The 25,973-nt window shown below is 44.9% G+C and overlaps 1 protein-coding gene and 1 long non-coding RNA gene across 2 annotated transcripts; one reads left to right on the forward strand and one right to left on the reverse strand.

Annotated features, from left to right (window-relative positions):
* The first annotated feature begins 4,372 nt into the window (after positions 1–4,372).
* LOC118081540 (keratin, type II cytoskeletal 6A) lies at positions 4,373–25,527 on the forward strand. The gene is made up of 9 exons (XM_035108034.3): positions 4,373–5,037; positions 7,789–8,003; positions 9,557–9,617; positions 10,367–10,462; positions 12,415–12,579; positions 13,669–13,794; positions 15,782–16,002; positions 21,356–21,390; positions 23,457–25,527. The coding sequence occupies exons 1-9, from the start codon at positions 4,483–4,485 to the stop codon at positions 23,780–23,782; spliced, it is 1,800 nt and encodes a 599-aa protein (XP_034963925.3). The 5' UTR covers positions 4,373–4,482; the 3' UTR covers positions 23,783–25,527.
* LOC148686705 (uncharacterized) lies at positions 13,431–23,502 on the reverse strand. The gene is made up of 2 exons (XR_015947923.1): positions 23,388–23,502; positions 13,431–19,901 (listed from the first exon to the last, which is right to left on the reverse strand). It is a non-coding gene; the product is annotated as an uncharacterized LOC148686705 (long non-coding RNA).
* Positions 25,528–25,973: the final 446 nt, after the last annotated feature.

A 25,973-nucleotide genomic window follows, 5' to 3' on the forward strand; every position in this document is an offset into this window, starting at 1 on the left:
TGGGGTGCATTGCCTCTTGAGCTTCTGCCGCCTGAGGTGGTTGCCTCAGCCTACCTCATAGGTAGGCTGGGCCCGATATGTCCTTATATGTTTTTACTGTTTTATTCTTGATCCCTCTCACCCTCCAGAAATAAAGCATATACTTACTTTAATGATGCCAGTCGGAGACCTCCTTAAAAAAAGGGAGATGCAACACATACACAATTTGTGGCTATACTCACAAAGAAAAGGTAGAAAAGACTGGTAGTTGAGAATGAGACCTTCTAAGAAGCTTTAGAATAATCAGGTCACGAGGCAACAGAGGAATTCCTCCCCCCCCCCAACACCCCACATTAGATTTTTAAATAAGCATCCCTCTCTTTGCCCCCTCAGGCACATGGCAGTTTGAAGCAACTCCAGCTTGGAACATGAAACATGAAACAATGTGCTCCCCAGGGACCCACCTGCCTTGGATCCCCCACTTTTTGACTGATTGTGTGCAACATTACTGCTTACTCAGATAATACATTGCTTCAGGCCAAGGCGGGTTCTTCCAAATAATGAGGTTAATATCCTGCCAAGGAGTGGGCTTTCTGCCAGGTTGTTTAGTACTGTTGGCACTGTGGCATCGGCCTGTAACTTACGAAGGACCAGAGCTCTTCACCTGTAGCATAAGATTCTATACTGTACATAAGACCGGGGTTGTTCTGTATTCCATTACCACTATTAGTAAGGTAAAGGTAAAGGGACCCCTGACCATTAGGTCCAGTCATGACCGACTCTGGGGTTGCGCGCTCATCTCGCATTATTGGCCGAGGGAGCCGGCGTATAGCTTCCAGGTCATGTGGCCAGCATGACAAAGCCGCTTCTGGCAAACCAGAGCAGCACATAGAAACGCCGTTTACCTTCCCGCTGTAGCGGTTCCTATTTATCTACTTGCATTTTGATGTGCTTTCGAACTGCTAGGTTGGCAGGAGCTGGGACCGAGCAACGGGAGCTCACCCCGTCACAGGGATTCGAACCGCCGACCTTCTGATCAGCAAGCCCTAGGCTCAGTGGTTTAACCCACAGCGCCACCTGGGTCTAGTGGTAAATAATATGATAATGTTATCATATTATTTAGAACACAGATAGTATATGTGGTGCTCTCCAGTTGTTGGGCTACAATTCCCAACATCCCATAAACTCTGGCCATGCTGTTTGGGAATGATGGGAGCTGTGGTCCAACAAATATCAGGCTACCTCTGATTTAGAATGCTTCTATTCCATTTCTGAGCCCAGAGAGGCTCTCCAAGTGGCTCTCCAAGTACAGTAGCTTACAAAAAGTTCTCAAAACACAAACTCAAATCTAGAACAGGAAGAGAAATCACATAATGTCCATAAAGAATCAAATTATTCAGGTAGCGCTTCCTGTATTCATCCTGCCCCAGTGTCATACCAGGCAGTAGTAGGAATGGTAGATTTCTGTGAATTCCAACATGAATCGGCACCTCCAAAACCAATGTGTGGATAGTTATCTTTTTGTGAGAACTAGGCCAACCAGATATCCAAACTCCTACCAGTCCCAACCAGCATGGCTAATGGTCAGGGAGAATACAAGTAGGTGGACATATTCTCCCCTGCAGAATGATGGTGGGAGGATCACAACGCTTGTCTCTATGAAGCACTGGATTCATGACACTGGGGGACTTAAAACAACAACAACAAACAAACCTAGATGCAGAGCAGATGGAGATGCATAGATGTTGCTACAACTCCCGTAATCTCTGACCATTACCCTTCCTGGAGTTAGGGCTGATGCAAGTTGGACTCCAACAGCATTCAGAGGGCACCATGTAGGCTTTAGATTACAGTGGTGCCTCGCTTAACGAATGCCCTGCTTAACGAAATTTCCGCTTAACGAAAGGATTTTCCAAGCGGAGGTTGCCTCGCTAGACGAATTCGTTTTATGAAAAATTTGTCTAGTGAATCGCGGTTTCCCATAGGAATGCATTGAAATTCAATTAATGCGTTCCTATGGCCAAAAAAATTCAAATTTTTTTCCAATGCATTCCTATGGGATTCGCTAGATGAATTTTTCGTTATAAGAAAAGACCCGTGGAACGAATTAAATTCATCTAGCGAGGCACCACTGTAGTAGTTTTCAAGCTTTGGACTTTGAAATAATCAAAAGGATCTACAGACTCTTTCATGCATCCTCTTTAACCATGTGGAAGGGAGAGACTGTGCCCACTGGCCCTGCCATCATCCCTCCACTGGTCCTACCCCCCCCCCGCTCCACCATCCACACTATGGATGGCAGGAATATTATGTATCTAGAGGGGAGAGTGCACTTTACATGTGTTCTCCCCACCCTCAGTAATGTAAAACACTGACTGGTCAGGTTTCCACATCAAGGAGGGAAGCCTACATGCGCAGAGAAGGTTCTCTTCTGCAGACATGACCCCCAGTGTGTAGATGGTGGGGGCAGAACCAGCATCCAATGCCTCTCCCCCATTTCTATTCCACTGCATTCAGGTCAGCCACATGTTGCAGAGGATTCTGTGCCTGTTGTAGGGGGCAAGGTTGGCTCAGGCAGAGCCCTGGCTTAGATCTGCTGGGCCCCCTTTTAACACCTGCATAGACTAAGGTTGCAAGGACTCAACCTTCTCTCTCCTGCACATGTAGGGCGAGAGATGAGTAAGCCTCCTTTCCAGGACCTCTTGTTCTGCTGCTTAAAAGTCCTTTGATGTTTGGGGAACTGCTGCTTTCTAGCATTGTTAGGCCTTCCTTTGGCTTCTGCTGTTCTTAAGGTAGAAGAAATAATAATAATAATAATAATAATAATAATAATAATAATAATAATAATAATAATTTATACCCCACCCATCTGGCTGGGCTTCCCCTGCCACTCTGGGCGGCTTCCAACAAACATTAAAATACATCAAATATCACAGATTAAAAACTTCCCTAAACAAGGCTGCTTTTAGGTATTTTCTAAATGTCAGGTAGTTGTTTATCTCTCTGACCTCTGATGGGAGGGTGCTCCACAGGGCGGGTGCCACTACCGAGAAGGCCCTTTGCCTGGTTCCCTGTAGCTTTGCTTCTCGCAGTGAGGGAACCGCCAGAAGGCCCTCGGCACTGGACCTCAGTGTCCAGGCAGAACGATGGGGGTGGAGACGCTCCTTCAGGTATACTGGACCGAGGCCGTTTAGGGCTTTAAAGGTCAGCACCAACACTTTGAATTGTGCTTGGAAATGTACTGGGAGCCAATGTAGGTCTATCAAGACCGGTGTTATGTGGTCTCAGTGGCCGCTCCCAGTCACCAGTCTAGCTGCAGCATTCTGGATTAGTTGTAGTTTCCGGGTCACCTTCAAAGGTAGCCCCACATAGAGTGCATTGCAGTAATCCAAGCGGGAGATAACCAGAGCATGCACCACTCTGGCAAGACAGTCCGCAGGCAGGTAGGGACTCAGCCTGCGTACCAGATGGAGCTGATAGACAGCTACCCTGGACACAGAATTGACCTGCGCCTCCATGGACAGCTGTGAGTCCAAAATGACTCCCAGGCTGCACACCTGGTCCTTCAGGAGCACAGTTACCCCATTCAGGACCAGGGAGTCCTCCACACCTGCCCGCCTCCTGTCCCCCACAAACAGTACTTCTGTCTTGTCAGGATTCAATCTCAATCTGTTAGCCATCCATCCTCCAACCGCCTCCAGGCACTCACAGGACCTTCACAGCCTTCACTGGTGAATAAGCACATGTCTCAAGGTTCCTGGGGAAAGGCTCTCCTTTCAACTACAGCGGCAGGAGCAGCAAATGCTGTTGCCCAGGGCAGCTGCTGGAACTGGCCTTGGGCTAATAAATGTACTGTTCTTGTTCCAAAAGAAGATGAATGTAATTTCAGGCTAGAGAGCAAAAAAGAGAATGAAGAGAGCAAAAAAGAGAATGGAACCAGAATCACCTCAGGTGATTAATCATAGCTCTCGGAGGCACTATGGATTTCAAGCCAATGATGTGAGGAGGGGAAAATAGGGAGCTTTGAAGTAAGATACTGAAGAGGGATAATCCACAATTAAAGCAACTTTTAAAAAAATAGTTGGGAAAAGAACCATTTGCAGAGGTGTATTTATTATTATTTGGCTGAGGTGCGGAGGTGGTGGTGAGAAAATTAATTTGTTAGTGTAGTTTTTGTGCCATTAAAGCCTGCAAGCCAAGCAATTTTGGTGCTTTGCTTCACTTCAAAGGAACACTTAGAGGACTTTAAAAAAAAAATAAAAAAAAATCTGTTGCTGCCAAACATAGCCCAGCCCACTAACGAGCTTATTCTTGATTAATTACCTAACTCCAGCCAAGCCCACCTCAACATACATATGTGTGTATATATAGGGAGAGAAGACAGAATTTCAACCTCAGAGAGGGGTCTGGCGTCCTTCTCTCTCTTTCTTTCTCCCTCTCTCTCCCTCTTTTCCATAATAGGTCTTTGCTAATTTTTCTCCCCTATACTTTGAATAAGACACAATGAACAGGCAATTCAGTTCCAGGTCTGGGGGTGGGGTCAGGATCTCCCGGGGCTACAGTTCTTCCACTGCTGCCATTCCTGGAGGGACGAAAGGCAGCTTCACGTCAGTTTCTTTATCCCGGGGTGGCAGAAGCAGTGGGGGGCTAGGGGGTGGCTTTGGGAGCAGAAGCCTATACAGCCTAGGAGTTAACAAAAGCAGCTCCATTAGTCATGGTGCAGGTGGAATTGGAGGCCTCTGGGGTGGTGGAATGAGTAGTGGTGGTGGATTTGGTGCAGGCGGGTTTGGTGGTGGAGGGTTTTCTGTTGGGGGGTATGGAGCTGGAGGTGGTTCCTTTGCAGGCTTTGGTGGAGGTGGATCAGGAATGGGGGGCTTTGGTGGTGGTCCAAGGATGGGCTGTGTAGTTCCTCCTGGGGGCATCCAGCAAGTGACCACCAACTCCAACCTCCTGTTACCACTCAACTTAGAGATTGACCCAGAGATCCAAAAAGTGCGCGTGCAAGAAAGGGAGCAGATCAAATCCCTCAACAACAAGTTTGCATCCTTCATTGACAAGGTGAGTCAGTTAAACGCAACATTGTGGTAGAGTTTGCAAGAAAGGGATGGGCCACTCAAGGGTACGCTGGATGAAATCAGAATGCAGGCATCATTCTTCCCAACCAAGGTTTCAGTTTGACTACCTCTGTGGTTTCCCACAAACCATGTCTGGAATTGTAGATTGTTAGGTATCACGAATCTCTTTCACAGGACTACATTTCCCAGAGTCCCATAGGAAGAGGGAATGACTATTAAAGCATAGTGTGGGTTTGCCTGCTGCTGCTGCTTCTCCAGCTGTTTGCCTTGTTAAAGCAGCTGCCACACCCCATCCCCATCAACAAACCTTAGGATAAGGTTGCGGGTCTTATTTTGAGTAGAAGACATTTTCAAGCCTGAGTCACTGTTATATGCAAGAGCATTTGTGTTCATGTTCATAGATGTTATGGATTTAGATCGCGGTAGTCAATGTGGTATCCTCCACATCATGGGTAGGCAAACCAAGGCCCGGGGGCCAGATCCGGCCCAATGGCCTTCTTAATCTGGCCCGCGGATGGTCCAGGAATCAGCATGTTTTTACATGAGTAGAATGTGTCCTTTTATTTAAAATGCATCTCTGGGTTGTTTGTGGGGCATAGGAATTTGTTCTTTTTCTTTCTTTCCAAAATATAGTCCGGCCCCCCACAAGGTCTGAGGGACAGTGGACCGGCCCCCTGCTCCACATGTTGTGAGCTGCACCTCCCACCAGCCACCTATCCATTGGCTATGCCAGCTGAGAATGATGAACCCTGGTTTAGATTGAGTTGCCAGCCTGTAGCATGGGGAGGGGCAGAAGTAGCAGGGCATTTTTTGACACACTCCTGGAGAGAAGCAGGGTGGTCTGTGAGCATGGCTATGCTATAAAGGCTAGCCTACATTCCTGGCTCTCCCATGCTGTGCTTCTGCTTGTCCTCCTGCTCAGAGGCAAAACACCCCGAAGTTGCATATATACTATCATGCACACTACTAGGATGTTATGTAATACATTGGGCTTGACTTTTTGGTAGGATTGCTACCTTTCCAGTTTTCAACTAGCCACTTAAGTTTTGTCTAACAGGACCTTTATGTGAGATTTTGGCTGGTGAAAATATCCACACACCCCATGCTGTGGAAACTAAATTTCTGCTTGCGAAGCTGCTGTTCAAAGCCCAAAGCACATCTGTTTTGCCATGGTCAGCTGGCAACCTGGGCCACTAAGTGCTCTCAACAGGACAGCTATTTTAGGACTAGGTGGGGGTAGATTGATATGACAGTAGCATACAGGTTGACTGCTCATAAGTAAAGAGCCTCCAAGAAGATCCTGGAGGCAAAAGCATGCTCATTTTAAGACTGTCATATTTTGGTGAAGATCAAGCTGCTGTCACAGGCAGAAGACCAGTCCAGGAATGGGAGAGGAGGCATGTTTTTGGTCATTTGGCAGTACTATTTATGGGACTCCTGTCGGAAAGGCTGGCTACCATTGGTTTAGAATCATGTTTCACAAAAAGGAGGGGTACTGAATTCCCTTTATTTGTAGCAATGATGATTAATTGATTAGTTGAATCTTATCTTGGGACGCAGGTGGCACTGTGGGTTAAACCGCAGAGGCTGGGACTTGCCGATCGGAAGGTCGGCGGTTCGAATCCCCGCGACGGGGTGAGCTCCCGTTGTTTGGTCCCTGCTCCTGCCAACCTAGCAGTTCAAAAGCATGTCAAAGTGCAAGTAGATAAATAGGTACTGCTCCGGCAGGAAGGTAAACGGCGTTTCCAATGCGGCTCTGGTTCGCCAGAAGCGGCTTTGTCATGCTGGCCACATGACCTGGAAGCTGTACGCTGGCTCCCTCGGCCAATAATGCGAGATGAGCGCCATAACCCCAGAGTCGGTCACGACTGGACCTAATGGTCAGGGGTCCCTTTACCTTTACCTGTCTTTGCTGTAGGAGGCCTCAGGATTCCACCAACACAAGCAAAGGCAAGCTTGCTGCATCCTCCTCTTGATGTTTTTAGAGAGATGCTGGTACAGTGGAGAGGCCAGGAGTGTGAGCCAGAAAATTGCCAGTTCTCCTTTCATCTCAGAGAGGTGGATTTAGGCAAGCCACCATTGTCTCAGCCTCCGTTGCCACTGCAATATGTGTACAATAATACTGTTCTGCCTTACAGGAGTGCTGTAAGTGCTTTGAAAACTTTGAAACATTCAAGGGTTTGCACGGCAATTTAATCCATTCCAATATGTGTATCTCCAGGGTCTTTGATGATTTAGGGGGATTCATTGACGAGTGCAGCTAATCCTCATTGATCAGTGTGTAATAAGGACTGGGCTCTGGTTCCACTATGCTTTTGACTCAGCCTGTAAGACAGAGTTGTTCCGCCTGGCCTTTGGCTTGGAATCAGCCTGATCCCCTCTCCCTCTTTCATTTTCCTTCTGTGATGGAACCCCTATTTGGGGACTTCCCTGGCTTTTTTCTGGCCCACGTAGGACCAGTCTGGATAGTTGGCCTTGGTGAAGATTTGACGTTTTCTCCCCCCAAACAGGTTTTGATCTGGGCTTCCAATGAAATGAGGCTGCCTTTTAAGTTGTATTTTAATCAATTGTTTTTATACCTGATGTTAGCCACCCTGAGCCCGGTCTTGGCTGGGGAGGGCGGGGTATAAACAACAACCACAACAACTACAACAACAACAACAACAACAAATTGTTGTTGTTGTGGTGGTGGTGCTATGACATTACACAACATGGTTCTCTTGATGGGTTTCAGGTACGGTTTCTGGAGCAACAGAATAAGGTTCTAGAGACCAAATGGGACCTACTACAGCAACATAGCAGCACAGGTACTAAGATCCACATTGAGCCAATGTTTGAGGCTTACATTGCTAACCTCAGGAGACAGCTGGATACCCTGACCGGTGATCGTGGGAGGCTGGATGGAGAACTCAGAAATGTGCAGGATCAGGTGGAAGACTTTAGAAAGAGGTGAGTGAGCCATGAGGGCCTACTTGGGTAAGAAGACTCAGCATACTCATCGATGCAGCAGAATAAGAGGGTGGAAAACCTTGAAAAGGTGGCATGGAATGTACCATTTCAGTCTGCAGGAGTGTATGTGTGTGTGTGTGTGTGATCCCATTTTTAATGCCCCCCCTTAATATAAACCAAAACAAATCTTCCTGGAAGTAGAAAATGAACATGTATTATGAAAAGTAGCATAGCCTGGCTCTCTATATGCTGTGTTTATTTTCTGCTTGCAAGGAGGATGTTGTTGTTTTTTTAATGTAGGGATTAGGAGCATTTTTTTAAAAAAAAGAATTCTGTTGCTGCTGTCTGAAATGGGGAGAGTGCCCCATGAGAAACCCTTAGGCTTCTGGTTGGCCGCTGTGAGAGAAGGATGTTGGACTAGATGGGCCATTGGCCTGATCCAGCAGGCTCCTCTCAAGTGGCAAATTCCATCCTACTGCCATCTCAGGTCTCTGATGAGCTCAGTGGTCTGTCATGCGTCAATCCAGCATTAGGAATGAGCCGAAGATGCAATCTAGATGTTTTCTGGCCTCATAGCAATGCTATCTTTTTTTTCTTTTTTCTTGGCGTGGATTCCACCTTGTGGTTTAGGCTGGAGAAGTTTTCATTGCATATTAAAGAAATGAGGGCATTTAAAGCAAGTATTTACAGGATCATAAAATGCAGCTTGGCTCACAAAAGGAGCCATAAAAACTTGCAGCGGCAAATTCTGTCATATATATTCATGACTCCTTGGCCTGCTGGAAAGTGTGTTGGTAGAAAAGTATGGGGCACAACTGCATTAAAGGCAGATGGGACTGAGACACTTGAGGCAGACTTTTAGGACCCCCACCCACACAGATGGGATAGTCATTATCCTCTGACTTGGCGGATTTGAAGAATATTGTTGTATGATGCACTCCCTCACATATATGCAGCACACACATGCCTACACACAGCATGCCTACAGCAAAACCCAACAAGTGTAATCTAGGCCCCATCTACCTTTAAAGCACTTTAAACAGTCATAACAAGGCATCCCCAAACTCGGCCCTCCAGATGTTTTGGGACTACAATTCCCCTCATCCCTGACCACTGGTCCTGTTAGCTAGGGATGATGGGAGTTGTGGTCCCAAAACATCTGGAGGGCCACAGTTTGGGGGTGCCTGGTCATAACCTTACCCCCTAGAATTCTGGGAATTGTAGTTTGTTAAAGAATTGTAGTTTGCAGAGAGTTATTAGCAGACATTTTACTTCCCTTATGGGATGCAATTCCCAGGAAGAGGGATGGACTGTGAATTGTAGCCCTTTGAGAGGAATCGGAGTGTCTCCTAATAGCTCTCAGTGAAACTTATGTCTGTGTAATACATTTAACACTAGTATGTAAGGTTGCAATCCAGATTTGTAAGTAGCAATTAACCTACTCATCTGGGCCAGAATCGCATCAAAGGAAGGAACCATTTTCTTGCTATTCTTCCTCTCCCTCAGTTCTCCTTGTTCTCAGAAGAGTCCAAATCTGTTTCTTCTCTTAATAGATATGAAGATGAAATCAACAAGCGCACTGCGGCTGAAAATGACTTTGTTGGCATCAAGAAGGTGACTTTTTTTTTAAAGGCAACAATAAGTAGGAGACTATTTTCGAGGGGAAATAACATTTTTTCTCAGCCCTTAGTGGAGTCCAGATTAAATGGGTTTCAAATTCCAGCTCAGGTGGCTGTTTCCCCAATAGTTGCCTACTGGCTTTATTATTATCAATAATCAATGAAAGGTAGATGTAGTCAACTGATTGAGGCTGCAATTCTATACCCACTTACCTCAAAGCAAGCATTATTGACCTCCATGGGCCTTACTTCTGAGTAGATTCGTGGGATACTTGGCTCTGAGTCAGGAGGCCCTTGGCCCTTGGTTCAAACCTTTGCAACGTAAGGCTAATAGTACTGGCTTAATTTACAGATTTCTTGTGACAAATAGTGAAATAATATATGTGAAGCTCTGCATATGCTTTAGCATGGCTAACAGGAACCTCCACAATACAGAAGAAGCACATAAGTGGATCACCACTTCTAGGGACAAACAGCATTGCCTTCTTTGTGTCCTGTTTATGAGCTTCCAGACGCATGTTGGAAAATAATGCAGAACTTCATGGAAAAGACTTTCTTTGGTTGAAGGAGGTCCCAGGTTCAGTCTCCAGTATCTTTAAGGTTTTTTAATGCCCCTGGGAAAGTCCTCTACTGTTGCCAATCAGAGTAGATGTTACTGGGCTGAGAAGACCAATAGCTGTCTATGACTTCTAGGTTGGCTCTAGCCATGTTTAATGTAACATGAATTCACTGCATTTATTTCAGGATGTGGATGGTTCCTTCATGCACAAAATAGAGCTGCAAGCAAAAGGTGATAGACTGAGAGATGAAATCGACTTCTTGAGAGCCCTCTTTGAGGCAGTAAGTGCTTAACTTTCTTGATTCAAAGAAATCAGAGTAATGTGGAATCTGATAGGCTGTGTCCTCACAGCTGGAAGCCAAGTTACTTTTTGCCGAAAGAAGTGGGCTGACTCATGTGAGAAAGAGCACATGCAAAATATGTGAAAATAGTTTCAAAATAGTTGAAAATGGGACATGTGACTGGCTCCTTGGCAGATTTTGGAGGACAACATTTCATAGGTCTGCTGGGGAGTTAAATGTGAGCCTGGTTCAGTCATTTTTGAATTTTGCACAGACCTAGGAATGAATCATGGGAGTTGTGAGTGAACTACCCTCAATATTGCATTGATGGCGCTCTAAAATATTTGTTTTAGAGTTATCTCTCCATCAGTTCACAAAGTGGTGATAGGAATCAGAAATGGGATACTGCAGGACAGCAAGGGGGGCAAAATGAAAACAAAACCAGATGCTCTTATCAGGCAAAGCCTTACAAGGGGACAAAATCTGACATGCATTAGACATTTGATTTTGTTCTCTGAAACCTCTGAGTGTAGGGCAGTGTATAAAATAAAAATAAAATAAAATCCCAGTTATTTTATGTGATGGGGAAAGCCCTCTATATTCAAAGGAAAACATCTGATAGGGAATCGTGAATACACAGGAGTCCCCTTTGCATGTCACAACATAAACTCTGCTGTGGATCAGATGGTTCTTTATAGAACTGGATAGGGAACCTGTGTTTCTCCAGATGTTGCTGGACTACAACTCCCATCACCCCTGCCCATTGGCTGGGGCTGATGGGAGTTGGAGTCCATCCACTTCTGGAGGTGCCACAGATTCCCCATCTCTGTTTTAGTGCTTTACTTTAAATGAAGGACAAAAAAGTTATTTAGAGTCTAGCCAGAGAGAAGAATGCATGAGAGGGATATTCTATGCAAGTATAATTCTAAGTAAGTAAGTGGTACTAACTCCCAGGTAGGTAGGTGTGTGTAGAATTTCACTGTGAGTCACTTTTTATAATATGGCTGCCACACATATTATGCCTGAAACTAGTGGCTGTTCCACATGCAAGAGTGCTAAGAAATTAGGGTTGACATACGTCCAGAATTTCCCGGACATAGCCGGGATTTGGCCATCAAAAAAGTGTCTGTGATGAAATCTCTGTAATGTCTGGGAAAATCCATACGTATGGCAACCCATGTCAGAAGTGTAGAATTTGGCGGATTTCTTTCAACAAAGCTCAAAAACTTTGGTGTCCGGATTTCCCTTTTTTACAAATATGGCAACCCTAAAGAAATCGTTTCAGAATTATTATGGTTTTTTTTGGGGGGGCGGTGTTCCTCCTGCTATTTGAGAGCAGCTAAACTCCTCGAATCCATTTCAGATTTGAGGCTTGCCATAGTGGGCTCACAAACAGACATATGCCAAGTTTTGGCCATGAATGCGCAAAGGCGTCCTGCACTTGGCATTGGTCAGTGACCCATGCTGATGTGAGACTCATAACCAGGCATAGCTCTAAAATGGGAGAGGTCTTGGCAGAATGTGCCACATGATGCTCAACTCTGCTAAGTCTCTTGTATACTTCTGTTGCATAATTCTACATTATCATTAGTAGCAAGCCATATGTCCTGGGCTAACACGTGGGTGGTCCTCCACGCCCCCCATGTGGTTTATCTCCACACCACTGCCATCCATTGACAGGAATGTTGGGCAGCAGGATGGGCGATGAATCACATAGTGGAGGCCTGGTCTGTATTTTGAGCTGGTACACACATTATAAAGGTTTTTCGTGTGGACCAACTGCCATGCAGAGGCAGAGAAAGATGGCCTCCCTGTGGTGGTCCCGTCATGGAGAGGTTTTCTCATTTAGTCACTTCTTAATAATTAAGTTTTTCATCCAGCTGTAATCCTAAAATCCCCGAGTTTGTGGATGGGTGGGTGGACGGATACTAAGAACCTATTTTCTCATGCAGGAACTGGCTCAGATCCAGGGACAGATCAGCGACACCAGCGTTATCCTACAGATGGACAACAACCGAGATCTAGACCTCAATAGCATCATTGCTGAGGTGAAAGCACAGTATGAAGACATTGCTAACAGGAGCCGGGCCGAAGCAGAAGCTTGGTATCAAAGCAAGGTGAGACCTTCTGCATCCTTTATCTTTGGCGCTCAGTGACTAAGAGGCACCTGGGCCCTATTTTTCAGTCATTTGTTTATTACGGTTAAAGACCAGCTTGAAAGACACATCTAGGACAACTTTCACTAGAATAAAATATGCATTTAAAACAATCTACAGCAAACAGCTTCGGAATTAAAATTAAGCAAAATGCATAGACACGTGAGAACCTAAAATTTAAAATTTGAGATACCGTATAGATTGGTCCCTATCACCCTGGAGGCTCACTTCGACTGTTTTCCCAGCAGACTATTATTATTATTTTTTCAATCAACAGAGAAGCCTGAGGCAAATGAAAACAAGTTGAACTTGCAGACCAAAAAGTTTTTAAATCCAAAATGTTCCATTTTCATGGGAATGTTTGCCAAATTGGATCTCAATTCCTAATTTTAAAATTGGAGTTGGATCTGGAGGAGAGTAAAGTCAACCACTGGTGGAAAGCCTCTGAGAAGCAAAAGGCCTACTACACCCAATAGCACTGCCATTCTTTCTTGATATGGGAGCATCCAAGAGGCTCATAGGACCCTAGAGATATTTCTTCATTGTGCATTCATGATTATTTTTTGCTCATGGCGGCATGACGGCGATTATATCTGCAACCCCACTTTCGATGACATTTGTGTCTGGAAAAAGCTTCAGGGTGAACATTCTGCTTCGATTTCAATTGTTGCATGTGCCACAAATATTTGGGGCTCCTCTTTGTCCTCCTCCAAATGGCAATAACGTAGAACCATTGGGGAAGCACCACAGAAAGATGTGCAGACAATGCAGCATAGATTCAAAAGTAAAAAATTCAAGCATTTGCTACCAAGGAAGCTATCAAACCACTTTGAGGTTTATTATAATAAAAACAGCACGGCACCAACACTTTCATTAAAAGCAGTCCATTCTCAAAAGCCTATTGAAACAAGAAGGACAGCAAGGAGGGAGCCAGTCTCGCTTCTCCAGGGAGGGAGTTCCAGAGCCTAACCAAGCTGCCCATTCCTAAATCCTAGAACTGGTACTGCTTAAAGTAGCTCAGTTACTGAAGAATGTATTTCTGCATTGCAGTTTCAGGAACTTCAGAGTACAGCAGCTGGCCACGGTGATGACCTGAAGATCACCAAGAACGAGATTGCAGAACTGAATCGAATGATCCACAGATTAAAATCAGAAATTGATGCTGTTAAGAAACAGGTGGGGACCATTTTAATATAGCAACGACTGAATCTATGGCATGTGTGTATTTCATTCCCCCTCCTTCTTGTTCTTCTTTTTATTATTTATTCAATTTGTATTTTCTTGCAAGTTCAGGCTGGGTGGAGCCTTTGCTCAACGGCAGAACACATGGTTGCAGGTTCAGTCTCTGCCATCTTGATGATGCACATGGCGGGGGAATATGGGCTAGCATTTTGACGTCAGCGACATGGTGTGGGTGCTGCAGAGAACCTGCGTGTATGAGTAGTGCTGATCCTACAATAAACACCCACCTGGAAGCAGCCACAGACAGGTGTTCCTGATAGTTGCCCACCACCCACCATTCTTCCCTTCCAGACCTCTCTCACACTATAAACTTACTAAAATAGGAGCTAGGAACCCTTCTCAAAAGTGTCATCAGGCCTAATATTGGTGGCTGCTGCTTGGCGCTCAGCACTGAAAACCTCAGTGGACACGGTGCAATTTATTTCTGTCCTGCTGGGGTGTGTTCACTTCTGCTTTTCCTCCTGAGCCCCTTGATTGAAATAGCTGCAAAAGAGAGAAAAAAAGACAGCGACTGCTATAGATTCACTTTCATGGCTAATAGTGGCTTTGGGGTTGTAATGGGAAATAATTCAAGGTAACAAATCCTGCAACCCTGACTGAATTTGCGCTTGCTGCAGCTACTTTTACTTTAGACTTGCATTTAAGCAAAGGGTTTTAGAGAGCCAGACATGGATCCTGCAGTCCCCTGGGGGACGTCTGTTCATGCACCGTGATACTAAAATAATGTATTGGTATTTGACACATTAAATCCATGCTAATTTAAGATATTTTAAGTTAAAGCTGGGCATATAATTCCAAACTACTCCTGAAAAGAAGAAGTTTGGCCCTGTAAGTTACCTGGTTGGGAAACTGCCTAGGAACTGTATTGGGCAGCCCATGAGTTCCTTGGAGCAGGAGTGTGTGTGTGTGTGTGTGTGTGTGTGTGTGTGTGTGTAAGTAAATGCATGCATGCATGCATACATACATACATACCATAGATATCCTTAAGACAGAAAATAATCAAAATTCACAGAGGATTCTATGAGCTACACTTTAAATTGATTGCCTTTCCATTTGATTCAGGTAGGTAGCCGTGTTGGTCTGACACAGTCGATATATATATTTATATAATGTCCAGTAGCACCTTAGAGACCTACAAAGTTTGTTCTTGGTATAAGCTTTCGTGTGCATGCACACTTCTTCAGCTACACTGAAACAGAAGTCACCAGACCCTTATATATAGTGGGAGGGTGGGGTGGGGTTTTTCTCAGGAGGCTAGTAGGAGATGGGTGATTGATGGGTGGTCTCTAAGGTGCTACTGGACAATTTTTTAAAAAAAAATTATATATATATTTCAGTTTGATGTTTATCTGGCCAGCAATCCAGACTATCATCTAGAACAGGCATCCCCAAACTTTGGCCCTCCAGATGTTTTGGACTTCAATTCCCATCTTCCCCGCCCACTGGTCCTATTAGCTAGGGATCATGGGAGTTGTAGGCCAAAACATCTGGAGGGCTTAAGTTTGGGGATGCCTGATCTAGAATATTTAGACTGACCTCTTGAGAAACCTACAATTCCTAAACATGTCATGGCATCTGCCAGATTCATGAATATACCACCCACCCCTTAATCCAACTCATCAATGGGGAAGGTATTTGAACAGTAGCCGGTGCCACAATGAGTCCTGCAAAATGCCTCCAGCCGGCCCTTTCCATTCTGACACCAAAATGGGAACCAAGGTATGACTATGCGGAAAACTGCTATCACTTCATGAAAACAGGGTTAGGTGTCTCTGCAGATGTATGGAAAGAGCTGATTCGTGGCCAGTGGGCTCTTGAACTATCTACAAGTAACACTGACAAGGCAATATTACATATTATGGTGTATGTAAAATGAACACTTTAGGAAGCTACTATTTGACTTTTCTGATACCTGCTGCAGATTGCTCAGTTCCAGGCAGCTATTGCTGATGCTGAGCAGCGAGGGGAAAGGGCCCTGAAAGATGCCAGAACAAAACTCACTGATCTGCAGCATGCCCTACAAAGTGCCAAGGATGAGCTGGCACGCCTACTGCGGGATTACCAGGAGCTAATGAATGTCAAACTATCCCTGGATATTGAGATTGCTACATACAGAACTCTGCTGGAAGGAGAGGAATGCAGGTGGGTGCCATCTTGCGATGGTTTCATTTCATACCTGGTGCTGTAGCATGTATGCATTTGACACAACATAGCTAATGCTGCATACTTGCGGTGTGAGTGTCCATATTCAAATCTATACATATTTTAATACCCTAAAACTATATATTTGGCTTTGTATAACTATCAAATACCTTCAGCAAAGATATGCCTGGTTGGTTTGTTCACATCTGGGTGTGAAATGCTACCTACCGACTCTTTGCCCTTCAGTGTTGCCTTAGGTCAGGCTTCCCCAAACTAAGGCCCGGGGGCCGGATGCGGCCCGCGAGGCTCTTTTATGTGGCCCCCAGCGACCCCCGCTGTTAACGGTGTGATGCGGCGCGGCTGCCCACTTCCGGGTCGCTGGAGCATCAGAAATAGCTTGTGTGCATGCGCAAGCGTCATTTCCTGAGCACTTGCGGACCAGAGGAGGCCCATGCGCATGCGCACAAGCTATTTCCAGTGTTCTGGCGAACCGGAAGTGCGCTGGAAATGACGTGTGTGCATGCGTATGGGTGTGCGCTCCCACACGCTCCGGCCCGCAGCACAATCAGCGCTGGTGGCACTTGCCCTCGATGACGTGAGTTTGGGGACCCCTGCCTTGGGTCTGTGATCTTAGCCTCCCAGTTTCTCCTGCTTGCCCATTCTTTGATCTCCTGTTACGAAGACCATACCTGGGGCCTCCTTTCTCTTTGGCTCTTCCTGCCATCAAGCTGATGCTTCCTCTGTCCCACTTCCCCTCAGATTTTTGCTTCCTCCAACAAGTCCAACTCACTTAGCATGCTCTCTTCCTTCAGCAACGCTGCCCCAGGATCCCCTGCTCCTTAGATGCCTCCTCTCCCTCACTTGGGCTTCCTGCCCCTACCTGCCCTCTCTGACCTTCAACTCTTCTTCTTACCAGCAATATATACTCCCTCTTATCCAAGGGAACCAGATACACAGGCGCACCCCCCCCCTTCCACACACAAAAAGTTAGTTTCTATATCTTTAATGGTTGTGTAGGAGAGGTTATGTTAGTACAAGAGGCCTTTCTCTCTCATTCAAACGTTTTCTCTTCTGTACAACTATCAAAGGTTGTACAGGACTCTGTACAAAACAAATGAAAGAACTCTGTTCTGTATTTGAATCTGGTCACCCTACTCCTGTAGCTGAAACCTACGAGAGATATTTTGTAGCCATTTCTGTGTGGGAAGTGAAATATCTCAGCTTAGACTGATCCTTCCCCCACATTCCACCATACCATGCAGAACACTCATGGACACACTACACCATCATGGTAGCTCAGAAAACAGTTAGAAGGGGGTTTCAAACGATAGGAATCAGCCAGTTGATGAACACAGAACATGCCATGATTCGCCCAGTTTGGGATTTTGCAAGAGAATCATTCAGGTGGTGGCACCCATTATTCCTGCTTTTTATTACATTTATTCATGTGGGCATTGAAACACAGATACATTTGCATGGCATTTATCCAATCATGTAAAATGTCTCATATTTAATGGATCTCTTAGCCAATATCTATGTGCATACTTAGGAAGTATTGCCTGCTGTTGCACATCATAAGTAACATTGCATGCATATGCCATAGAATTTTGTGTTTCCACATGCATTTTATTTGCATTCATATTAGCTGAAGCAGGTTATAACACAGGGTGGATTTTAAAAATGCAAATGCATAACATGCACAAATATTTTACATGCATATAAGTAAGTCTCTGTTTATTAGTAGATACGTATCTAATGCATTTTTTTAAAAATAAAAACCCACACCATAATGCTACTTAGAGACTATTCATAAAAGGAATCTCTATTCATAAAAGGGTCTCTTAGCCCCTATCTTGGGCATGAAAGGCCTACTGACAGTTATGCAATGGTGAAAAACAGGTACTCTGTGCATGTTTGTTGCTGTTGTTTAGTCGTTTAGTCGTGTCTGACTCTTTGTGACCCCATGGACCATAGCACGCCAGGCACTCCTGTCTTGCACTGCCTCCCACAGTTTGGTCAAACTCATGTTCGTAGCTTCGAGAACACTGTCCAACCATCTTGTCTTCTGTCGTCCCCTTCTCCTAGTGCCCTCAATCTTACCCAACATCAGGGTCTTTTCCAAGGATTGTTCTCTTCTCATGAGGTGGCCAAAGTATTGGAGCCTCAGCTTCACAATCTGTCCTTCCAGTGAGCACTCAGGGCTGAGTTCCTTAAGAATGGATAGGTTTGATCTTCTTGCAGTCCATGGGACTCTCAAGAGTCTCCTCCAGCACCATAATTCAAAAGCATCAATTCTTCGACGATCAGCCTTCTTTATGGTCCAGCTCTCACATGCTTAGAGAGACCTGTGTCTTTATTATTATTTGTTTATGTGCCTAAGGCTGACGTCTGGCATTCAAAACAGATTCCAAGTATGACTCCTGTTGCAAGCTTGCTCAATGAGTAAAGGGATCAGCCTTTCATTCCTGGTCATTCCTCACCACTTGAGGGAGCTATTTGGTGATTGCTCCATGGCTGAAGTTGCTTGGGTTATTAATTGGCCCCCGGGGGCAGGTTTTGCAACTGGGGAAGGGAGAGGGAGTGTGCATGGCAGTGTCAGGGGTGATTACATGGACTTACACCATAGTCCCAGCCAGTGGCAAAAGGTTTCCCATTGGGATCTGAGATAAACCGCACATTGGCAGCAACCATGTAATGTAGACTATCTCAGAGGCAGAGCACTGGTTCCACTAGTTCGACTGGTATGTCCTCCACCCCAGGATTGTGAGAAATGGTTAAGCCTGAAGCTGGCAAACAACCCCAGAAACCACTGTCGATCTTTCACTCTGAGGCTGTGATTGCAGAATCCCCAGAGGCAGGGATAATGAAATGGCTTAGGACAGTAGCAACAGGGGAAACAAAATGGTGTGCACTGCCCATCTGCTTACCAAATCAGAGTCCCCATTTCTTCACAAGCCACCCCTCTTCATACGCCTCCAGGGGGTGGGTCCAAGGCCTTTTGTTTCCTGAGATGATAGACAAGACCAGGCATAGGCAAACTCGGCCCTCCACATGTTTTGGGACTACAATTCCCATCATCCCTGACCACTGATCCTGTTAGCTAGGTGTCACAGATTGCTTCTGGCTACTGTTGAGAGATGAGTTCCACAGCCATCCTGCCTTTAAGACTTTTATTGGTGCATAATATATGTACAAGTGCAATAAAGTTTCAAGGAAACATGTCTGCTTAGTCCGAAGAAGATTCCCCCAATGCCCTTCGCCTGCTCCTCCCCCAGCATAACAACCGTGGGACTCTGAATCTCCTCCCCTTACGCTTACGTGTCCTGGAATGTCTCAATTCAGGCGCGAACTTGAAAGGTCGGGCTGTCTCCCCGCTGGACACTTCTCCCTCCCCCTCCCCCTGAGTGTCTGTCTCAGATTGCAGTAATGGCTCTAGGATGCTGTCTGAGCCTCGGTGCCTCTCCAGTTCGGTAGTCAGGGAAGTTTCACTGCTAGAACCTTCCCTGACACTAGGGATGATGGGAGTTGTAGTCCCAAAACATCTGGAGGGCCGAGTTTGCCTATGCCTGGACAAGACGCTGACTGCCTTCCCTAATTTGATGTACAGAAGCCAATTGGACCGGCAGTTGAATTGTATTTCAGTGCTGGCTGGCTTCTACTGCACCTGAGAGCTTAGCTTAGGAGGAATAGAGCAGTCTGTGTGGCAACAATCCCTACCTCCCAGTATTTGCTGGGAGAGCGTGTTGAATTTTTCAAATTCCAAATATGAGGAATTTTGTTTTTCCGAAAGTTTTTTTTTAAATCAAATGTAGACTTACCAAGCTAAATGTTGTCCAGACACAAAAATAATAGCAGGTTTGAATTCCTCACACCAAAAAACGTATTTTAAAGACCGCTCACTGAAAAAAGATTGCAAAATTAAGTTTCACCCTCTGAAATGACACACCCTACTGTGGTTGCATCATCCTGGCCAATGGTTGGGCCGGCCCTGTGAGGCCTCCCACAAGCTGAAACCAAACCTGTGTCCCTTTCTCCCGTTTAGTTAACATGTCAGAACAGCCACCTGGTTGAGGAAAAGGGCAATCTCACAGTCACTTCCCAGAGGCCCCCACTTTCAAGTATTGGAGGATGGGATATTTTGTCTGAAAGTCGGGCACATGAATTCCTTTTTAAAAAGGGAAATTTCTCAAAGAACAATATGCAGTTTCACCTGAGAGCAGTATCTCCTGTTCCTGTAGCGGGTCTAAAATATATTCTGAGTGGAAAGGTCCCTCTCCACTCACAGTATGTATGGTGAGGCGCTGGGCATTACTGTGCATTTGCAAATAATAAACTTATGGCCAGTACCATCTGGAAGGCTGTGAGTTGCCTGTCTCTGCCTTAGGACTGCTGGGCCAGTGCAACATGGAAACCTGCAATATGTAATATTACACCAACAACCCAAGTTAGGGTGGGAGGTGTTGCCTGCCATGGCACCAGTGATGGGCAAGGGCAGGAAATGCTGCCTGACTAATCCTGGTAATGTAAACGAACCATTGAGCCTCCCCAGGCTATAGAGTGAGGCCTTCCAGATGTTGCTGGACTACAGCTCCCATCATGTCTGATGCTCGCTAGGAATGATTGGAGTCAATGATATTTGGAGGGCAAGAAGTTCCCCATTCTTGGTCTAAGGCAGGTATGTCCAACAGGTAGATCGTGATCTACCGGTAGATCACTGGATGTCTGAAGTAGATCACTGGTAGATCATTGGCTCCCCCCAGAGAAGCTGAACAACTGTGGCTCCCCTAAAAAAAAGCTCAGCATCTCACCTCCTCCCAGAACAAACTCAACAACTTTGACCTGAACCCCCCCAAAATGGGCCTTCCTCCATCTTAAAAAATGCTCAAGAACTTTGACCTGAACCCCCCAAAAGGGGGTAGATCACTGCCAGTTTTCAACTCTGTGAGTAGGTCACAGTCTCCTGGGAGTTGGCCACCCCTGGTCTAAGTTATGGAGATGCAGGACTGGTATTTAGAGGAGGGCCCTGTAGTAGGTTTTGTTGCAGGGAGAGACATGCAGCTTCTCTTGTCCTTGGATGGCAAGCTTCATTTATTAGGAAATCCCCTTTTGTAGGCAAGATACCAGGGGCCCTAACTTCCTCCATGTCTGATCTCTCCCCAATGAGTAACTAAAATGCCAGGCAGAGTTTCTTGCTCTGTGTCTGGAAACTGTCCTTGTGACTTAGCAGACATATTTATTTTGCCAGGGCACTGTTTCAGACAAATGTCCTGTAACACGCCTTAATCATTTTGCTCAAAAGCATTTCATCCTTGAATGATTGGCTGACTTGCCTTCAATGTTTTTCTCTCACTAGGATGTCTGGAGAACTTACCACCCCTGTAAGCATGTGTAAGTATTTTAGTTATACTACTTTTCACTGTGAAGGTCCATGATACCACACTCTCCCCCACAGAGTTTACCTCTGGGCTGAAGTTCTCCCAATCTAGAATAGTGTGGGACTTCCGAAGGCTCTTTTGAGAACTTCATAAAGTTGGGACGAATGAAGGGACTGGGAAGGGCAATAGGTTAGATGGGGTACATCTGTTTTGTGTGCAGAAGGTCTCAGATTTCATCCTTGGCATCTCCAGATAGCAGATTAAGCTGAATTAAACTGAAATCCCACAGAGCTGCAGCCACTCAATGTACTGAGCTAGATGGTCTGACTTACTATAAGGCAGCTTCCTATGTTGCTATGAATCTCACATCCACACCATACATTTAAAGCATGTGGCTTTTCCTAAAGAACCCTGGGAATGCTGTTTCATTGGGGTGCTGGGAACTTTTAGTTCTCTGAGGGGTGAGCTACAGTTCCCAGGATTCTTTGGGGGAAGCTATGTGTGTTAAATATGTTTTGAATGTATAGTGTGGTTTCTAACAGACACCTTGGCAAGTACCCCATCAAGAACCTCCAGGGAACAAAATTTCATAGCTTCCAAGTGGGCAACTTTGACTGAAGGCAGAAAATAGTTTCCTTCCAGAAACCGAAGACAGTCTGAAGGAGGGGTCCCTCCCTGTGGTGTTTGTACTCATCCCCTCTGTTGACTGTAGTAAAGAGATTTAGTAGGTTTTTGTATTGTTTTAAAAATACTAAAACATGTGGTTATGTGTACACCCCTGGCTGTGATGCTTCTTACATACCATACCTTGCCAAAGCCCCTTTCAGACATTATACCCATATATATTTCTCTATAGGATCTCTTTGGATGGAAATTTACTTTAAAAGTTTATTGGTACCAGGACTGTACTATTGCATTACCTCACATCTCAAACCAAAAGTCTGATGGTGATCTGTAGATGAAAAATATATATATATAGGAGAAGCGAGGAGTGGATGTTGTAATTATGAGTTACCAGATACCCACAGGTTGACCAAAATGCATTCAGGTTACAACAGAGAGATCACATTTCTAGATACAATAAATGATGCCACCCTAGGAGTAATCTAACTAGAAAGGAGGCAACCCTTGAAGTAATCCTGAGTGCTGCCCAGGATCTGGTGAAAGATATAGGTGTTCTCATTCTGGCTGGTGTAAATAAGTCCAAGGGGATGCCAGTGTGGTTAACAAGCAGAATCAAGGAATAAAAGGCAAGAAGGATTCTTTTGGGAAAATGTAAGCCTTGCCCAAATGAGGAGTATAAAAAGGGGCACAAATTTTGGCGGGAACAAAAATGCAAGTTGACAAGAAGGCAAGTGAAATAAAAATAATAATTTGAGGAGGGTATTTCACACACACACACACACACACACACACACACACACACACACTTATGATAAGTAATGTATCAGAGGCAGGGAAATAAATTGGAAACGAGTTGGTTTGGCCACTCAATGGGGTCCTGAATTGGACAGATCCTCGGTCTGATTCAGCAGTGCTCAGTCATGAAACAAATGGATATACAGTGGTGCCTCGCTAGACGAATTTAATTCATTCCACAGGTCTTTTCTTATAACGAAAAATTCGTCTAGCGAATCCCATAGGAATGCATTGAATTTTTTTTGAATTTCCCCCCCATAGGAATGCATTAATTGACTTTCAATGCATTCCTATGGGAAACTGCGATTCGCTAGTTGAATTTTTCATAAAATGAATTCGTCTAGCGAGGCAACCTCTGCTCGAAAAATCCTTTCATTAAGCGGAAATTTCGTTAAGCAGGGCATTCGTTAAGCGAGGCACCACTGTATTACATTTATTTTATTGCATCTTTCCTCCCAAAAGCTCAAGGTGGCTTACTTGCTTCTCCCTTGCCCCATTTTATTTTCACAGCCACTCTGTGGGTTAGGTTAGGCTGTGAGGCAGTGAAGGGCCCAAGGTTACCCAGTGAGCTTTGCAGTACTTTGCATGTACCTGTAGTGGCATTTGCTTGGAGAATTTCTCTGGAGCATCTTTCAGTAAAATTCTCTTTTTTCCCCCCAGCGGTGATCAGCAGCTCTTCTACCATGGGCGGAAGCAGTTATGGCTTTGGCAGCGGCGGCGGCAGCCGAGTGAGCAGCGGAGGATTTTCCCTGGGTGGTGGTGGAGGAGGAGGAGGAGGAGGTGGTGGCAGTGGAGGTGGCAGCCTTAATCTCGGAATGGGTGGTGGCAGTGGTGGTGGTTATGGCATGAGCAGTGCAGTCGCTGCAGGAGGGAGCAGTTACAGCTCTGGCTTTGGTGGGGGGCTGAGTTCAGGAGGGGGAGGGGGCTCCTCGAGTGTGAAATACAGCTCAACAACTTCGTCATCAAGGAAGAAAGTAGTCAGATAAAAAGGAAAGCAGCCACACTCACACAAGTTCAGCCACTTCTAGAAAATGTTCATATTTGTTCTAACTGCCCGCAGCAACACCCAGCCTCCGTGCTAGTTGTCCTTGACTAAATGATGGGAGAAATGGTCCCCCCAAATAATCACACACAGGAATGCAGTGGATATTCATGAAGAATGCCTTTCCACTGTGCCCCCTAGCCTAGAGTGGATAGATTCTGTTGCTTAAGGCTATATTTCTCGATTAACACCACCATTACCTCATTGAAATAAATGAGAGGAAACTTGACCAGAGAGCAGCGCATCTCCCACTTTGTATACCTCTTTCGTTCAATGCCTGTTTCCCCCCTTCTCTCTGACACTGTTAACATTGGCTGCAGTGCAAGAATTCAGAACCACTTGCAGTGTGAATGAATCGAGGCACCCATATCAAATTGCATCGGCTGCTGTCTCTCTTCCAGTTGTTTGGAAGAGAGGAACCAGCAGGAAATTTACTTCAAATTTGGGGTATTTTTTCCCCCATTGAAGACAAATAACACAACACTTGGATCCCATTGTAATATTGCAATCATTTTGTGGCATGCTCCTACTGCAAAAAAACAAAACAAGAACACTTTAATGCCCTGCTGATTTCAGTGAGAGAGTTAAGGATGTGATTCAACTTTGCCCACTGAAATGAAAGGGGCTGATAAAATGCTTAATCTTTGGCTGGGTTGTGCTCCTTTTTTCAAAGGAAAAAAAAACCACCCTAGGAAACTTGAGTATGTCAAGGAATGACATTTATTTTAGATCATAGCTTCACTTCAAAAGACACATTTGAATCCCTACTTCTAATGACTTGTTCTAAACTTTAGGCAGCAACTGAATGTACAGTTACAAACAGGGTTTTAGAATGTGTAACACTGTGGAATTGTAACCTTAAAGTCTGTGTTTTTTGCTATGAAATTCCATTGCTCCAGTTGCAGATTTGTGTACTGATCTCTTGGAGCATTGAGAAGTGTGGAATACAATGTATACCACCCTCCAGCCAAGGTGCCACTGGGAATATCAAATACCACTTTATATATAAAAATAATTTTGCCATAAAAGGCATCTGATATCCCAGTCAGTGCAATCTGATGCACATCTACTCAGAACTAAGCCCCATTATGTTCAGTAGGACTTAGTCACAGGTAAATGGCTGTACTATATCCACTGAATCCTATATCCACTTGCCTGAGTGTAAGTCCCCTTGAACTGAGGGGTCTTTACTACAAATAGACATATTGTGGATTGCACTGTTCATTTATTTTGAATGATTACAAACCACTTCTGACACCATGTGGCACAGGCACAGTCAAAACAGGAAATTGTTTAATAAACAAAAGGAGCAAGTGCTCCGATCAATCAGCATTGGTTCTTTTTTAATTTTCATGATTGCCCAGGACAATGATAGAGTTTGGCTTCATCAACATCACAATATTCATTCCAGTATAGTTGACTTTAGGTCACATACCACTTGCAGCACCTAAGTGGAACACATATTTGCCTTCTTGGTTGGGTTGCTTTGCAAAGTGATGAATTTTACAAGTTTGAATAGAATTTACACACTGTTGAAGATTTTAAGGAATCTGTGACTTAGCAAGCACATTCACCTTGATTGGTTTCTGTCTGCTAGTGCTTATTGTAAATAAAATTGCAGAGGCTCATCCTTTTCTCACTGTTCATTTTTCTGCATGATCTTTATTGCCAATAAACTGCATTGTAATATTTCTTTCCTGCAAGTGTTTTTTTTAAAATAAAATTTTAAAGTATAATGGAAGGATACCATGCAGCCCTGCAGAATTGCCTGGATCACATACAATCTGAGCAAGGAAGAGTCTAGTATAGGGAGCCTGTTGGGTCTCTGGTGAGACCAGAACATACTGCCACATGGAAATACAGGACTGAACTGAGCTCCTGGAAATGAGGGTGGAAGGAAATGTGGTTTTGTGTGTGGATGGGTTTCTGTGGATGTGCTTTAAATGTATGATGCACACACAGAGTTTCAGAATTCAATTAAGTCATCTCAGCTGAAGACGGCTAAAACTCAGAGTCAAATCACCTACTGAAGTTTACTAGATCAGTTGCAGCATCCCTAGTGCCACATGACAAAAGAAAGCTCAACTCCAGTATGGTCTGATGAAGCATGGAAAGATCACCACTGCCCCATAATC

Source organism: Zootoca vivipara, chromosome 2 (assembly GCF_965207765.1).
Source record: "Zootoca vivipara chromosome 2, rZooViv2.hap1.1, whole genome shotgun sequence".
In the NCBI taxonomy this organism is placed as follows: Eukaryota; Metazoa; Chordata; class Lepidosauria; order Squamata; family Lacertidae; genus Zootoca; species Zootoca vivipara.

Bases quoted from the DNA above. Each gene is read 5' to 3' on its own strand.
- LOC118081540 (XM_035108034.3), top strand. From the start codon at position 4,483: ATGAACAGGCAATTCAGTTCCAGGTCTGGGGGTGGGGTCAGGATCTCC. The intron at 5,038-7,788 runs GTGAGTCAGTTA...GATGGGTTTCAG, and splicing joins TTGCATCCTTCATTGACAAG to GTACGGTTTCTGGAGCAACA. The intron at 12,580-13,668 runs GTGAGACCTTCT...TCTGCATTGCAG, and splicing joins AAGCTTGGTATCAAAGCAAG to TTTCAGGAACTTCAGAGTAC.